The sequence below is a fragment of the Centruroides sculpturatus genome, unplaced genomic scaffold (assembly GCF_000671375.1).
Source record: "Centruroides sculpturatus isolate CEXI.00-Female unplaced genomic scaffold, Cexi_2.0 scaffold1304, whole genome shotgun sequence".
In the NCBI taxonomy this organism is placed as follows: domain Eukaryota; kingdom Metazoa; phylum Arthropoda; class Arachnida; order Scorpiones; family Buthidae; genus Centruroides; species Centruroides sculpturatus.
This window is the reverse complement of record NW_019385537.1, coordinates 35,015-51,524: the sequence shown is the minus strand read 5'-3', so window position 1 is coordinate 51,524 and position 16,510 is coordinate 35,015. Positions and strand designations below refer to the sequence as shown.

General features: G+C 28.6%; 1 protein-coding gene across 1 annotated transcript in view; it reads left to right on the top strand.

Annotated features, from left to right (window-relative positions):
• The window catches only part of LOC111639927 (rho guanine nucleotide exchange factor 10-like protein), a 102,041-nt gene extending 87,221 nt beyond the window's left edge, over positions 1-14,820 (top strand). Inside the window, 8 exon segments of the mRNA XM_023385885.1 lie at positions 4,391-4,482; positions 4,608-4,720; positions 4,855-5,206; positions 5,878-6,023; positions 6,115-6,289; positions 9,851-10,207; positions 10,287-10,539; positions 12,275-14,820. Coding sequence (XP_023241653.1) covers positions 4,391-4,482; positions 4,608-4,720; positions 4,855-5,206; positions 5,878-6,023; positions 6,115-6,289; positions 9,851-10,207; positions 10,287-10,539; positions 12,275-12,698 — 1,912 coding nt within the window. The 3' untranslated portion in view covers positions 12,699-14,820.
• Positions 14,821-16,510: the final 1,690 nt, after the last annotated feature.

Below are 16,510 nucleotides of genomic sequence, written 5' to 3'. Positions count from 1 at the left end.
TTGTGTCAAAATTTCAAAGCAATCGGTTAAGAACTGTCGGAGATTTAAAATTTTGAACAAACGAACATTTACATTTTTATTTATATAGATTATTCTAATTTTTTAGATTAGAGTTATGTGAATTAAATAAATTGATGAAAATAGTAAAGTAAAATTGATAATGTACATCATTATCATAGTAAAAATGCTTTCTTAATGTGTAGTGCCAATCTTAAACAAAATATTTACTGCTGTTAAAAAATAGTTTATTTAAAAAATTAAAAATTATTCTGGTATCTTTTGGTGTCTTTCATATTTCTTGTCACAAAATGTATTGCAGTTGAAATTGTACTGCTGAATGACATTACAAAAGAAGCGTACCAGGACTGTTTCAACAAGTGGAAACACTGTTGGGATAAGTGTGTGCATTGGGAAGGAGAGTACTTTGAAGGAGACCCAGACTTGTAACTTCTACATAAAATACATTTTGTTTTATGACATCAGTTCGTGTATTTTTTGAACAGACCTTGTATATACAGTAGAACGTTGTTTATCTGAAAGCCAATCAACCGAAATGTCAGTTAACCAAAAGCATTCCAGTTGGACTGTGTTGTGCTGAATTGAACGTTTTTGATACTAGATCATCTTCTAAAGTATATATTTTTTGTTTTTTTTTTTATTTTTCAATATATTTATTTTGTTTGTAAGAAATAAAGAAATAATTTTTAATGATACAATAGCCACGATTATTATTTTAAAAAGTATATGTTAGGTTTAACATTGATGAAAATTCAATGTGAAGCAACACACAACTGAGAACAATTTCAACACGGGATAGGTTAATTAATATATTTTTTCGTACATAATCGGTTATCTGAAAAATAAGTTATCCGAACAACCTCAGTCCCCAATTGATTCAGATAAACGACGCTCTACTGTACTGTATTACAGTAATTTTATTGGGATTTGAACAAAGTTTTTGCATATTTTTATTAACAGCTGTTTTTACTTAACATAAATATCTGATGTAATTATAAGTTGTAAAATTTAACACATTATTCCTGATGTGAGATTGTATTCTTTGTCTTGAAGCTTATTTTAAACTTTTTTACATCACATTTCATTTGAATAAAATCAAGTTGAAATGTTTGCATTCAGGTAAAATAGCACATCAAGCATATTATGCATGCTTTTTAAGTTTCATAAAGATGTCATGCTATACAAACAATAAAAAATACTCGTACTGTGTATGGGGAAGATGCTTCTAAACTCCGAATGTGTCAAATGTGGTTTTGAAAGTTTCGTTCAAGAAATTTTAAATTAAAGGATACAAAATGTATGGGCCTCAAAAGCTGTTGAAGAGAAATTGCAGGAAGAAATTGTTAAAGATTGANTAAAACTGCTGTATTAATTATGCAGTATTATAAGTTTGAGAGAAAAATCTAATACTCTTAATAATCTAATGTTGATAAAAAATTTTTGAAATATTTTAACTTTCTATCTCTTGCAATTTACACTTTTAATTTGAGGGAAGATGTTAATGAACTGATGGGAAAAAATGATAACAAAGAACCAAAAATGATAAATAACTTAATATTAATTCAAATGGTATTATTTATCATTTTTCATTTTAATAATATCGATCACATAACAAAACAATTCCTGATTTCTGAAACTTTTTCCCAGTTTATTAATATTTTATAAAGTTTGGAAAATTTATTAAAGGACAAATTTAATAAATTTATACTTTTCTATGTGGATTATACTGAATTCTTTTAATAATAATTAACGGTTTTTTNGGCCACAATCTTTTTAATTTATTCAAGATAAAGTCAGCTGAAAGGAAAGTTGTTTTTGCTAAACAAATTCTTCTCATAATTTGAGGGATAAAAAGAATTTCATTTCCAGGTACATTGAAAGACAAAATTTTCAGAACAGAACTAAACAATGCATTAAATGACGATCAAAGTGGGTTTGTTTTCAGAACAAATAATAATTATTTAGTAAGATCATGGGAATGTATAAGTAATAAATAATTAAGCAAACCTATAACAGCCTGTTACTGGCTTACATCTAAAAGTATTTTTTATATTGTAACTGTTTTAACAGTTATTTTGATTGCCATCTTACAAATAAATTTATTGATTGTTACATAGTAGAATTGTGCTACTGAGACATTTTTATAAATAAATTCTGCTTACATGTGTTATGGAAAACCATTCGTTAGCATTGCATAACAATTTTGAATATTTCAGTCCATATTTGAAGAAATTGAAATTTCTAGATTCAATAAAACAGTTTGAGATCAAATTATTATTTATATTTATATGAAATGATATGATATTTGGTTGATAAAATATTTACTTTAGAAAGTGGAATTATTAGAAAGTGATAAGTGATGTCAAAAAAATCTTAATTGTGGAATTTTAATACTAATTTATGTTTTTCTTCTGTTTTAGTTGCTGTAAAATGGAAATATATTGTTTTATTTTACATTTCTATCTCTACAGAAAATAATCATGTTTTGATCATCACAGATGTGTAGATATGAACTATATTTCAACATTATTATGATATTTACCAGATATCCTGTTTCAAATTTTTAATATAGTCAGTAAAATAATTAGCACAGAATTCAGTTACACCACAAGAGTGAAAAAATTGATTATCTCTAATTTTAGGCTTCAACAAAAAACAGGAAGACCAAGGTCTTGGGATCTTTCTGCAATGGCTGTTTCTGAAGATTCCGATTCTTCGGCGGCATATGATTCTACATCTACGGCAACATCTACCGCTACGACAGCAGAAATTGGTGCTTCGTCTCCAGATTCTCGCAGGCTTTCCGAAGATAGTTCGTCCCCAAGCCATCCATCAACGGTCACATTAATTCCAGAGAAATCACAGGTTCATGCCCAGAAAGGTGGGAAGAAGTTGGATCTACAACAGTTACTGCAGCTGTTTTACAAATAAAGTACCATTGTGAACAAGTTTTTGTTGCTTTAGCAAATGGTTCTGTTGTGATATTTAGGAAAGATTCTGGTAAAAAAATTTATTATACATTATGCTGTAATACGGTATTTTATATCTAGAGTTATATTATGATGATTTTAATTTGAAATTTTTGATATTTTTTTAATATGCTCAATTCTCAGTTGACAAAATAGCATTAATATAAATATGGCATTCAATGAAAATGGAAGAATGGAATCCTGAAATATTTGTTTAAAAATAACTAATTTTTTAAAATGCTTTTTTATTTGTAATAATAAGAGAATTTTTTGTTGTTACTTCTTATGGGTATTGCCTACATGTGATATATTAACATTGTTCTCTCCAGAATTTTTTTTGCTGCATGGTCAAAAAATGCTGGACAATCTAATTCCCCTCATATAAATAACTATATTCTGCCTTGACAACAGCTTTGAAACCCATGGTTCTGTTAAATTTTTGTTATTTTGGCTACTTTCTTGTTTTTACAAATTAAGTAAATTACTCTGATTTGACTTTTATTTTATGTTGCTTATTTAGGTATTGTTATTAACTTTTAATAAAACAAAAAATTTTCACTTGACTGTGTGAATACATTTCCTTAAACCTATTTACCTACTGTAGATGTGTTAAAATACTTTTAGGTCAGTTAACNTGTGTTTTTCCACTTATGAATAAAACAAACTGAATTGAGTATAATTTTGTTGGATGAAGGCAGGCAGCTGTAAGGTTTTATTTTATTTTAAAATTAGTTACTCATTTACTAACAGAAACCCTTTAAGATGCAGTCTTTTTATTTAAAAGCATTCTAGAATATGTTTCATTATAAATCATAATATTCAATTTTTTATGAGTAAGGTCAATTAAGTGGACCGAAAATGTTAGAAATTTAAATAAAAAGAGGCCATCTTAAAGGGTTTCTATTGGTATTTGATTTAAGTGCAGGTAGAGAAGGGTTTCTCATTTTTATTTTAGAGAACATTTTTATGGATGAATGAAAAAATTAAAGTCAAAATAAAAATATTTGTTGTTAACAAAAAATTTGTTGTAGTGGGTGGTGATTGTTTGGTTGAGTACCAAGGTACCACTGTATTTTTTGATTAACACAATTTTGATATACATGGTTTACATTGAGCAATTTATTAATCACATTAATCGAGGGATCTATAGTAGGTAACCTGTATATAGTCAAAACCTGTCTACTGTGGAAGTGTTGTTCAGTTCCTTGGGGTTCCATTATAGATAGGTTTGACTATATTCTAAATATCTATTGATTTTACAAATTGAATAAAAAAATTTTAAGATATAAACTTTCAATAAAATATTTAACAACAGTTATTTCACATATTTAAAAATTTTTTTAAATAAATCAGCTTATTTGATATTAATAATTTTATTTTCTAAAACTTTGATTCTTAAATAGGTCACCTAAAGAGACACTTTATTTTCAAATGGCCACTCCAGCTATTAAAAGAGATTGGATTACTGATTTACGTTTAGCTAAACTTGCTCTTGGTAAATTAAAATTTTAAAAATCATTTTAATAAATTTTTTAAACGAGTAAAATGTAAAATATTAAATTATTTCTTAGAAATAAATATTATAATTACTTACATATTTATATTATGCTTTGTTTTTAGATCCAAATAATACTCCAGCTTGGCACGTTCCAGATCAAGAAAAAAGACCAAGTAGTAAAATGCCATTATTTGTCAAATCTTCATCCGTTTGTACTGCTAACTGTGCAACTGAAGTAAGATTTTAAATATTTTTTTTTAAATTGATGATAATATTTAATAAAATAAAACTTTGATTATTTTTTTTTATACTTTTCAGTCATAATAAGTACCTTTTTATTAATTCATTAATTTTAATAAAAAATTTTAGGTGAAATGTGGATGCTATAGCACAGTATGCACAGGTTCATTAACAGGTCAACAATACTTATGGTTGTGTAGTAGTGATGGTGTAAATAGTCATCTTGTGGTTATGGCTGTTCATCAAAAACTACTTAAACAAGTTGCTGCATATGATCTGAATGAAACTCGAATTCTTACAATGGAAGCTGTTCAAGGTTGCTCACCAGAGAGTGGAAATGATCAGCTTAATGTTGCCTGTGATTTTTCGGATACTGTTTGGTTAGGGACTGATAGTCGCAAGTGAGTATTTTTTGTATATTGGGAGCAACACATCTATAAATTATATATATTATTGTATGCAATACTCATTACATTAAGAAGTCCTTTGTAAAACTATGTTCTTTATGTCCATTTCCCATTCAAACAACAGAACTTACCACTGTAAGTGTATAGCAAACAGCTGCTTATCAAAAAAAGTGAGAACATGCTACATTAGATCCAAAGGTACAGGCATTTAGTTGAATGGCTTTGCATTGTATTGTTTCTTAAGTTTTTACATTATATTTATTTTTATTATATATACACTTAGGCTTAACATTGACGAAAATTCAACGCAAAGCGACACGCAACAGAGAGAAATTTCAACATGGGATAAATTAATATATTTTTTCATACATGATTCATTATCCGAAAAATAAGTTATCCGAACCACCCCAGTCCCCAATTGATTCGGATAAACGACGCTCTACTGTATAGGTTAAAAATTGGGATTAAAATGTGATATTTTTTACAACTTTTGTATTTGTGTACTTCTCTTCAATTTTATCCATCAGGCAGCCAGAAAAATCACTGGAATGACCTGCCCAGCAAAAAGGGCCTAGAGAGAGAGAGAGCACTATATTAAAAAATATATCTATGTTTACCTTAAATAAACAAAATATACTAAAAAATTTTTATAAAATAAATTTTTGTTAATTATTATCCCAAAACATTTGTTCAGTACATGGATATTTTTATTGTGTGATTTTTTTCCCCCTCTTTTTTACATTAGATGGTTGTTGGCAATTATTGAATCCTATAATAGTAACACTAGATGTTGAACAATCAGTCACTTGTATTCTTCCTCTTGGTCTAAACATGTATTGTGCCTGTGGAAATAAAGTTTGGATAGTTGATGCTCTTACTGCTGAAATACAGGTAGATAAATTTTCAATATTAAACTATTTTATAATGAATCTTCCTTAAAGTTTTCCAAATTATGATGATTAAATCAGTATTGTTTTTGCAGAAACATTACACAATTCAATCAGAAAATGAAGGCCATGTGCATATGTTAGCACATTCAGGTACTGGATTATGGATAACAATGAAAAATTCAGCCACTGTTAGACTTTATCATACTGAAACCTTTCATCATTTACAAGATATTAATGTTGCTTCAAATATTGAGCGGTTATTGTCAGGTAGTTATTAGTTATATCAAATAATATGTAAAATCTAGTAAAATTGATTTAATTTATTATTAATTTTATTTTATATAAAAACATTGAATTAACTTTACAAATTTATGTAATTATAAGTCTTTTAAAACTGTCTAATTTGTTCCAAGTTTTCATTTTGTTTTTAGTAAATCAGGAATTATTAAGCATTGTTATGAAATTATTTTTATAAATATAGTATTTATTTATTTAATGTATTGAAGTAATTTAATTCTTTATTAGAATTAATATTTTTAAAAGTACTTAAATTTTATATATATATAATTTAAATATGTTATTACATTTATTTATACTTTGTTACATTTTATTAAAATATATATATTTTTTAATAAATGTAATTTGGTTCTACAGTAGAGTGTTGTTTATCCAAATCAATTGGGGACTGAGGTTGTTTGGATAACTTATTTTTCTGATAACCGATTATGTACGAAAAAATATACTGTAAGGTCTCTTTTTATGCGGATTATTTTTATGCGATTTTGAAGTTGTGCGGTTTGTATTTCATCCCAAAATTTCTTGAACAAACACATATAGGCTTGTTTAGGAAGCCTGCGTATAGAGTCTCCAAAAATCGTGGAACGCTCAAAGCTCACTCCATTTGTTCCACTGACATATAACGTTTATGGATGTAAAGGACAGCTAGATCTACCTTAATCGCTTTAGTTCCTAGCAATTTTTGATATAAATGTAATTAAACATAAAAAATATTTAAAACTGAAAAAAAAACGAAAGAAATGCGTTAATTTTGAAGAAAAAGCTTCAAAGTTTANTGCCTCTAAGAAATTTCACTTTTATTTAAATTAGCCAAAGGTACCTGTAACTGGTTGTGTGTGCCAACTCTTCAAGTATAATCCGTTTCATGAAATTGGTTGTGGAACAAAATTCCATGTAATAATAGCAATGTTTCTATTAATTTTAATAAAAAGTTGATGGAACATATCAAATTCAAAACCATCCTTTTTAATCCAAATACTTGCTGACTTAACAAATGTGAGCAGAAATTTAAATTACAACTTTTCAATGTATATATGCTCTTTATAAGCAATTGTGCTATTGTATAAATAATCCAGTTGTTCAAAAAAATATAAATGAATAATGAGACTATTAATAAAAATTTCCAAACAATAAAATGCAAAATAATAATAAACATTACTGTTTTTAAAATAATGTTTTTTTATATAACTGAATAATTTTCTATCTATATTGTTTTCCTGTGTTAACCATTTCCAGAATTCTTCTATGCTTGTTTTATCTTACGGTCATTATTTGCAATATAGAGAAACTTATTCACAGTAATAAAAATTAATCTGTACAATGAAAAATGGACATAAATTTCAATTGCCTATCAAAGTACAGTACTTGTTCATTTAACTGGAGAATAGAATGTGTAGTCTATTGTGATTTGCCAAGCTGATGCATAATGCATGTCTTGTTACTACCAAAGTTTTGCTATGTAAATTTATTCTTTAAAATTACAGTATAGTGTTGTTTATCCAAATCAATTGGGGACTGAGGTTGTTTGGATAACTTATTTTTCGGATAACCGATTATGTACGAAAAAATATACTGTAAGGTCTCTTTTTATGCGGATTATTTTTATGCGATTTTGAAGTTGTGCGGTTTGTATTTCATCCCAAAATTTCTTTGACAAACATACATATAGGCTTGTTTAGGAAGCCCGCGTATAGACAGTCTCCAAAAATTGTGGAACGCTCAAAGCTCACTCCATTTGCTTCACTGACATATAACGTTTATGGATGTAAAGGACAGCTAGTTCCTAATCGCTTTAGTTCCTAGCAATTTTTGATATAAATGTAAACATAAAAAAATACTTAAAACTGAAAAAAACAAAAGAAATGCGTTAATTTTGAAGAAAAAGCTTCAAAGTTTAACTTCCTTTGTCTCTCCCTTCTGTGAAATTTTAACACTGATGAGTCATTGTTTACACATCTGGATGACCTTGAACACAGCTGGAGTTGGATTTCCCGGGCATTCTCATAGACGTCGTGGGAGGACAAGGGTTTAAAGTAGGGTGAACACTAGCTGGCTGTATATTTTTAAAAATTTTGGAGACTTAAAAAACATTCCAAAAATTCAAAAAAAAATTAAGGACTGTGTTTTATGTAACGCTATGTAACCTGCCCGAGTTAACTTGGTCGAGGAACTAAAAGGGATTTAATTATCTCTTCACATCCAGATGTCAGTGATTTCTTTTTAGAGTGAGCTTTTGCACTTCGGGGATTCCCCTTGTACATGATACCATCGACAAGTCGCTATTACATCATTCTGAGTTTCTCATTGAAAGGTATAAACTGTAATTGTTTTGAAATTAAATTTTATTTTAGCGGTATTTTGTTCATTTTTATTATAAGTAGCGAGTTTAAATTTTGCTGATTTCAAGTTGCAGTAATAAGCAGCACATTTTGATTTCTGGATTGAAACGTTTTTATGCGGTTTTAAGTTAATTTTAACTTGTTGTTTTGGTTTTATGCAATTTTAGAAAATTACGGAACGTATCCCTACTTTTTCAAGGCAAGTAAAGTCTTTTTTTATGCGAATTTTTTATATGTGCTTTTCTGTAGAATGTATCCACCGCATAAAACGAGACCTTACAGTATTAACCTAACCTGTGTTGAAATTTTTCTCCGTTGCATGTCGCTTCACGTTGAATTTTCGTCGATGTTAAGCCTAACGTAAACTTTTTAAAATAATAATCGTGGCTATTGTATCATTAAAAATTATNAACAGCCTGTTACTGGCTTACATCTAAAAGTATTTTTTATATTGTAACTGTTTTAACAGTTATTTTGATTGCCATCTTACAAATAAATTTATTGATTGTTACATAGTAGAATTGTGCTACTGAGACATTTTTATAAATAAATTCTGCTTACATGTGTTATGGAAAACCATTCGTTAGCATTGCATAACAATTTTGAATATTTCAGTCCATATTTGAAGAAATTGAAATTTCTAGATTCAATAAAACAGTTTGAGATCAAATTATTATTTATATTTATATGAAATGATATGATATTTGGTTGATAAAATATTTACTTTAGAAAGTGGAATTATTAGAAAGTGATAAGTGATGTCAAAAAAATCTTAATTGTGGAATTTTAATACTAATTTATGTTTTTCTTCTGTTTTAGTTGCTGTAAAATGGAAATATATTGTTTTATTTTACATTTCTATCTCTACAGAAAATAATCATGTTTTGATCATCACAGATGTGTAGATATGAACTATATTTCAACATTATTATGATATTTACCAGATATCCTGTTTCAAATTTTTAATATAGTCAGTAAAATAATTAGCACAGAATTCAGTTACACCACAAGAGTGAAAAAATTGATTATCTCTAATTTTAGGCTTCAACAAAAAACAGGAAGACCAAGGTCTTGGGATCTTTCTGCAATGGCTGTTTCTGAAGATTCCGATTCTTCGGCGGCATATGATTCTACATCTACGGCAACATCTACCGCTACGATATACTGAAATGTAAAATTGATTTTCTCCTAGGAAAACTACCAGATAAATCTGGTGCAATTCATGTTACATCTTTGTTTGCAAGTCGTGGATTACTTTGGGTAGGTACTAATGTTGGCGTAGTTTTGACAGTACCATTACCTCGTCTGGAAGGAGTTCCCATTATTAGTGGGAGAACCAATGTTGCTTTTCATGCTCATCAAGGACCAGTGACTTTATTATTGAGCTTGCAAGTGAGACCATCACTACCTGTAGTTTTGCCTTCTCCTCTCCCTATTTCTAGTAAAACAGTCCAAGTTCATGAAACAGCAGAAAATCCTAAAACACGTGTACAGAAACAAAAATCTGATTCAATGCTCCCATCACCAGCATTTGGAAAAAAATCACATGGTAAATTTAACTTTATTATTAGAAACAAATATAAAAATTTCATTAAAGATGTTAAATAATAACTTTTTTCTAACCTTAGGATTTCCACATCGTAACAGTTTTAGTGATGTGCATTTATCTGGAGCAAAAACATTACCTCGAAGCATGACATTTTGTCCTCATTCTCATCATTCACACAATGTCATTGATGATGGTAATGATGTCTATGATCTGTATGCAGATTTAATGAATATACAAGATTATGAAAAAGATAGTCAGGAGAAAGTGTACGAGCGATTAAATCATAGTGATCCAGAGCTTATGAATTTCCATTTGACAACGCTAGATAGAAGGTAGGATATTGTTGTGTGGTGATAAGAAAAATTGTTGATTTTGTATTTTTTTTTTTTTTTTTAATTGAAAATAATTTGAGATAAGTGTAAAATCATTCATGTATAATATATAAACAAATTATTATTTGATTAATATATAGTAGAGCATTGATTATCCGACTCAATTGGGGACTCAGGTTGGTCGGATAACCGAAAAGAATGAAAAAAAATACATTATTAGTATAGTATATTAGGATATCCCATGTAATTAGTATATTAGTATATTACTATTAACGAACTTCACATTGAATTTTCATCGATGTTTAGCCTAACAATTTTTTTTTTAATAATTGTCGCTATTGTATCGTTAAAAATTATTTTAAAATTATTTTATTGCTAACCACTCGTAATTAGAAAATTAAGTCTCGTTTAAATACTGGCCTCCCTTCAATGGTCGAGCCAGTGTTGCCAGCTAAAACACGCAAAAAATTTTTAAAAATAATATTAAAGTAGCTAAGACATAGCCAAATATTGTAGTGCCACATCACTAGTGGACATTTGAAATTTGCTGACTAGAACGGTCAGTTAACCGATGTGATGGTTAATCGGGGGTTGGATAATCAATGCTCTACTGTATATTCGACAATGTGCTATAAGAAAAGAAAGATTGAAAAGAGAAAAATAATACAGCTCATTGAAACATCCTGTATATCTAACTGTTTTGGACATAAATATACCATCAAATTGTTGTTAGTATAATTTCTAATGTTACTTATAACACTTACTGTATATAATATTTATTGGTGTGCAATCATTATTAGTAGTGTTGTAAGAAATTTGGTTCATTAGACATTTACTCTGTAAACACGAGATTGGCCACAATCTTTTTAATTTATTCAAGATAAAGTCAGCTGAAAGGAAAGTTGTTTTTGCTAAACAAATTCTTCTCATAATTTGAGGGATAAAAAGAATTTCATTTCCAGGTACATTGAAAGACAAAATTTTCAGAACAGAACTAAACAATGCATTAAATGACGATCAAAGTGGGTTTGTTTTCAGAACAAATAATAATTATTTAGTAAGATCATGGGAATGTATAAGTAATAAATAATTAAGCAAACCTATAACAGCCTGTTACTGGCTTACATCTAAAAGTATTTTTTATATTGTAACTGTTTTAACAGTTATTTTGATTGCCATCTTACAAATAAATTTATTGATTGTTACATAGTAGAATTGTGCTACTGAGACATTTTTATAAATAAATTCTGCTTACATGTGTTATGGAAAACCATTCGTTAGCATTGCATAACAATTTTGAATATTTCAGTCCATATTTGAAGAAATTGAAATTTCTAGATTCAATAAAACAGTTTGAGATCAAATTATTATTTATATTTATATGAAATGATATGATATTTGGTTGATAAAATATTTACTTTAGAAAGTGGAATTATTAGAAAGTGATAAGTGATGTCAAAAAAATCTTAATTGTGGAATTTTAATACTAATTTATGTTTTTCTTCTGTTTTAGTTGCTGTAAAATGGAAATATATTGTTTTATTTTACATTTCTATCTCTACAGAAAATAATCATGTTTTGATCATCACAGATGTGTAGATATGAACTATATTTCAACATTATTATGATATTTACCAGATATCCTGTTTCAAATTTTTAATATAGTCAGTAAAATAATTAGCACAGAATTCAGTTACACCACAAGAGTGAAAAAATTGATTATCTCTAATTTTAGGCTTCAACAAAAAACAGGAAGACCAAGGTCTTGGGATCTTTCTGCAATGGCTGTTTCTGAAGATTCCGATTCTTCGGCGGCATATGATTCTACATCTACGGCAACATCTACCGCTACGACAGCAGAAATTGGTGCTTCGTCTCCAGATTCTCGCAGGCTTTCCGAAGATAGTTCGTCCCCAAGCCATCCATCAACGGTCACATTAATTCCAGAGAAATCACAAACACAGACTGATATTCAAAAGACAAAGACTCTGAATAGAACTGTTCGTAAGTTATCTCACAAATCAGCACATGACACATCACAGAAAACTGTCCTCATGCTGACCGGAGGTTGTGGCTACACAAATTGGAGGAAATCGTTAGAAAGAGAGCCCAGATTAATGAGTGATGCTCATATAATTTTATGGGAAATGAAATTGTGAAGTAGTCTATAACATTGTAAATGTTAATTAGTTATAGGCAATTCAAATTTATTTTCACTGTATTTAGTTAAAAGAAATTTGTTATTGTTTTAAGTAATGTGACAGTTTAGAAAGTAAATATATATTATATATACATATATTAAAGTTATAATTTTGTGAACAGCTGCAAATATAAGAAGTTGCTCTTTTATAGTAAATGTTTGTATATTGTCCAGAATTTTTTACATTTCTGTAATTAGCTTGCAATGTAGTCTCAGAATACAAGTCATCATCTGCCACATAACCTCTGGTATTGTGAAAAATCTTACCGTCCTCTCTATAGATCTGATAATTAAATCAAATTTTGTTGAGAATAGAGTTTCAGGGTTTGTTATTCTCAGGGCCCGTAAATTATGGTATAGCAATCAATAGGGCGTTAGAAGTTGAGATGTGGGAGTAATCTCTTTAATGTGTGTCAGAAATGTTTAAAATTTAATACTCAGTTGGTGCACAAAATAATTTTCAAAATTAAAAACAGTGCAGTGGTTTTTTGTTTTTAATTCTCTTAAAAGATGTTTAGATGTTCTGTAATTTTTATAGGAAGGTAGGAGCAAATATTGTGCATACATTATACAATTTTTTTTTTTTTTGTAGAATCATCTAGGGGCCAGTTAATAGTGAATTGTCATAAAATGTAAATTTGATTCTTTTCTTTTTTTTTCTTCTATTTTTTAAAGGTACAAAACCTTCATTGATCACAAAATGTATTTCTTATTTCCAAATCCTATGCATTTAAATTATATTATATTGAATTTTTAATAAATTATTTTATTTTTGTTGAAACTTTATATCAAGTCTACATTTTTTTTTATATGTTTTATAGCTGATTTATATTGTGTTTATTCAGTTTTTATATTATTGTACCTGAAAATATCTGTTTCCCTAAGGAATTGTTGGTGCTCCTGTAAATTTTAACTAAGATAAAATCAGGATTACATGCAGAAGTTTAAATTTCTCATTAAAATTAATAATTTGCTACATTTAAACATTAGAGAGAGAGAGAGTTAGAAAGGATAGGATGGATTTAAAAATATACTTAAGTATAAAAATTCTAAATTAGTGACGAAATTAGTCACTTTAATCAAAACTTCTATATATATATATATAAAATAAATAAATTATATATATATTATATATTATAAAAAATAATAATAATGCTCAAGTTGTAATATTCATCATCTGTACTGTATTTTGTTAGAAATCTTCAAACATTTTGGCTTTCTAACCCATAATTTTAAAAAGTTTTTTGTAATTAAATTATTTTTTAATCAAAAACAAAGTGGCAAATTTCAATTGGCAGTGAAGATGGTGTGCACAGGTTTTGTACACAAAAAAAGAAATTTTTTCGAAGTTTAATATACTAAACATTAATCTAAACACTTTGCCAAGTGACAGTTTTTGACTGCCAATTTTTAGCACGATTTATTGACAATTTTTGACAATCATTTAAAAATAGAAAACAAAGCATCTTCAAATATACAGGAAAAGAAAAATGCCATTTTGTAAATAGAGATTTTTCTTCCTTGTGTGATATTTTAACCTGCCATCTTTATAAATATTTTCTATATTCTAGTTTCCAAACTCTCCTAAACTAGATTAATTGGTAATAAAAAAGAAAATCCAAAGATAGTTTTGTACACCTTGTGCGAGCTAATAATTAAATTTCCATATTGAGCGTGTGGCTTTCACCCATGTGTTTGGGGGTTTTAATTTATTGTAACCTACGTATTGCGGTGCCTTAGATACCGTCTACATGCCAATAAATTGTAATTAAGTGGGTCCGTCGAAAGCTACGGAGATTCTTTCCGATCTCATCTTTTATCTAGATTGTCTGTTCTTAGTGATAAATAGTTAAAAGTTCCTCCGTATAAAAATTCAAATACGCTCGAATTACAAATGGAAATAAACTCTATCTCTTGTTACACGCCTCTCAATCTTTATACAGTATTGTTGAAAATTAAATTGTCGATTTATTGATTTGCAGCTAATTGTATTTTCTGTACAGTGTGTTAATAAATTTTGCTCTGTAGAAATTTTGCCCAATTGTCTGTAATTAAAGTATCAATAAAATATTTGAGTAATAGTTAAGTTATAATAATTTTTATAATTAATAATATTTAAAATAGTTGGCTTAGATTAGATTTAAATATATTAAAAGGTTATTGTTGTTTTAACCGTATCCATAGTTTATAAGCTTGTTATAATAATTAACTAAACTATAATTTCCATTTACAGTGTTATCAAAGCATAAACAGTAATAATGTGATTATTACTTCCAAGGGAAATCTTTCAACCTGTATTTGTTTCTGAGAAAAATTAAAATGATCATTTTTGTGTCAGGTGCTTCCAAGTCCAAAAATGGACTTGAACACAATGACAAAGCAGCATACGTTTACACACACTTAACATCCCAGCTGTCAGGACTGTAATGCTCATGATTTCTCTTTCGTTTACATAGTTTAATTTTTTCTATATTTTGAAAAAATTTTTCTGTTTTCTAAGCTTTTGATGTATATTTTAATGATTTTTTTTAATGATAAAATCTGCTACTGGTTAAATCAGTAAGCCTACTATTAACTAACATTTATCTCAAAACTTTTACCAAAAATTGCCACAATCTGTTAAATATACCAAAACATACAAAAAAAATATATGTTAGATTTTTCTTATAGAATCTATGAATTATATTTGAACATTTTCTTATTACCACTCTGCCAATGAGGAAACTGGTTATCGGGATGATTTAATTGTATGTTTAAGTTTCTGTTGCAAATTCTGAGACCAATTTTTGGCACTTGGGGAGATCATAAAAACAAGCCTCATTTTTGTTCCACTCAAACAAATGCATCCAATAATTCTTGAAACATCACTTATTTTATGTATGGATTGGAAGGATTCCCTTGTTAGTCTTATTTTGTATATTATGAATGAACCATCAGCTTGTGATAAGATTCCATTTTGGTACCAAATTGCAAGTCAAAATGTAGATAACAATAATAAAGCAATATACTCTACATTGAGTGGCCAAATTATTACATATACCCCTCACTCTAAGTTGGATGGGTCCATTAGTAATGTATGACATAACAGCAATGAGTATCATATAAAAGGTATGTTTGGTATCAAGAGAACTATTTCAGTACGATTAGCCCAAACATGAGTATTTAAATGTCTTTGATTGAGGCACAATCATGAGGGCAAGAGCTGATTCCAGTATTTGGAAACGGCTAATGTCCTCAGCTTTCTCATGCAACAGACATTCGGAGAATGGCAGTCAAGCCAAAAAAATTTGGGCAATAAATGCAACTGTGAATAAAAGACATAATGGTCAATTGGCATGAATTGTCTGCAGCAAAAAGCATAATCAAATATACAATGTGCCAGACCTTGTCCCAGATTAGTTTTAACAGCAGGAGACCAATAAGGGTGTCTTTGCTATCACAGAAAAATAGAAAAGTATGTTTTATCTGGGCCCAGAAGCATCACAATTGGATACTTGATGAGTAGAAAAGGACTGCTTGATCTGATGAATCTGTTCTTTCTCCATAGTGCCAACGACAAGATCAGAAAATAACATTGGCAGCTCAAATCCACAGATCCATCTTGCCAAGTGACAACCCTACAATCCAGTGGCAATAGAAAAATTCCATGTGTATGTTGGCATCTATTTCATTTAATATCTCAGGATGAGGTAATGATTAAGAAACTAAATTTGGCATGGTAGCTTGTGTATAAGGGATATTAATGCTTATTAAATTTGGTGGTTAAAAGCT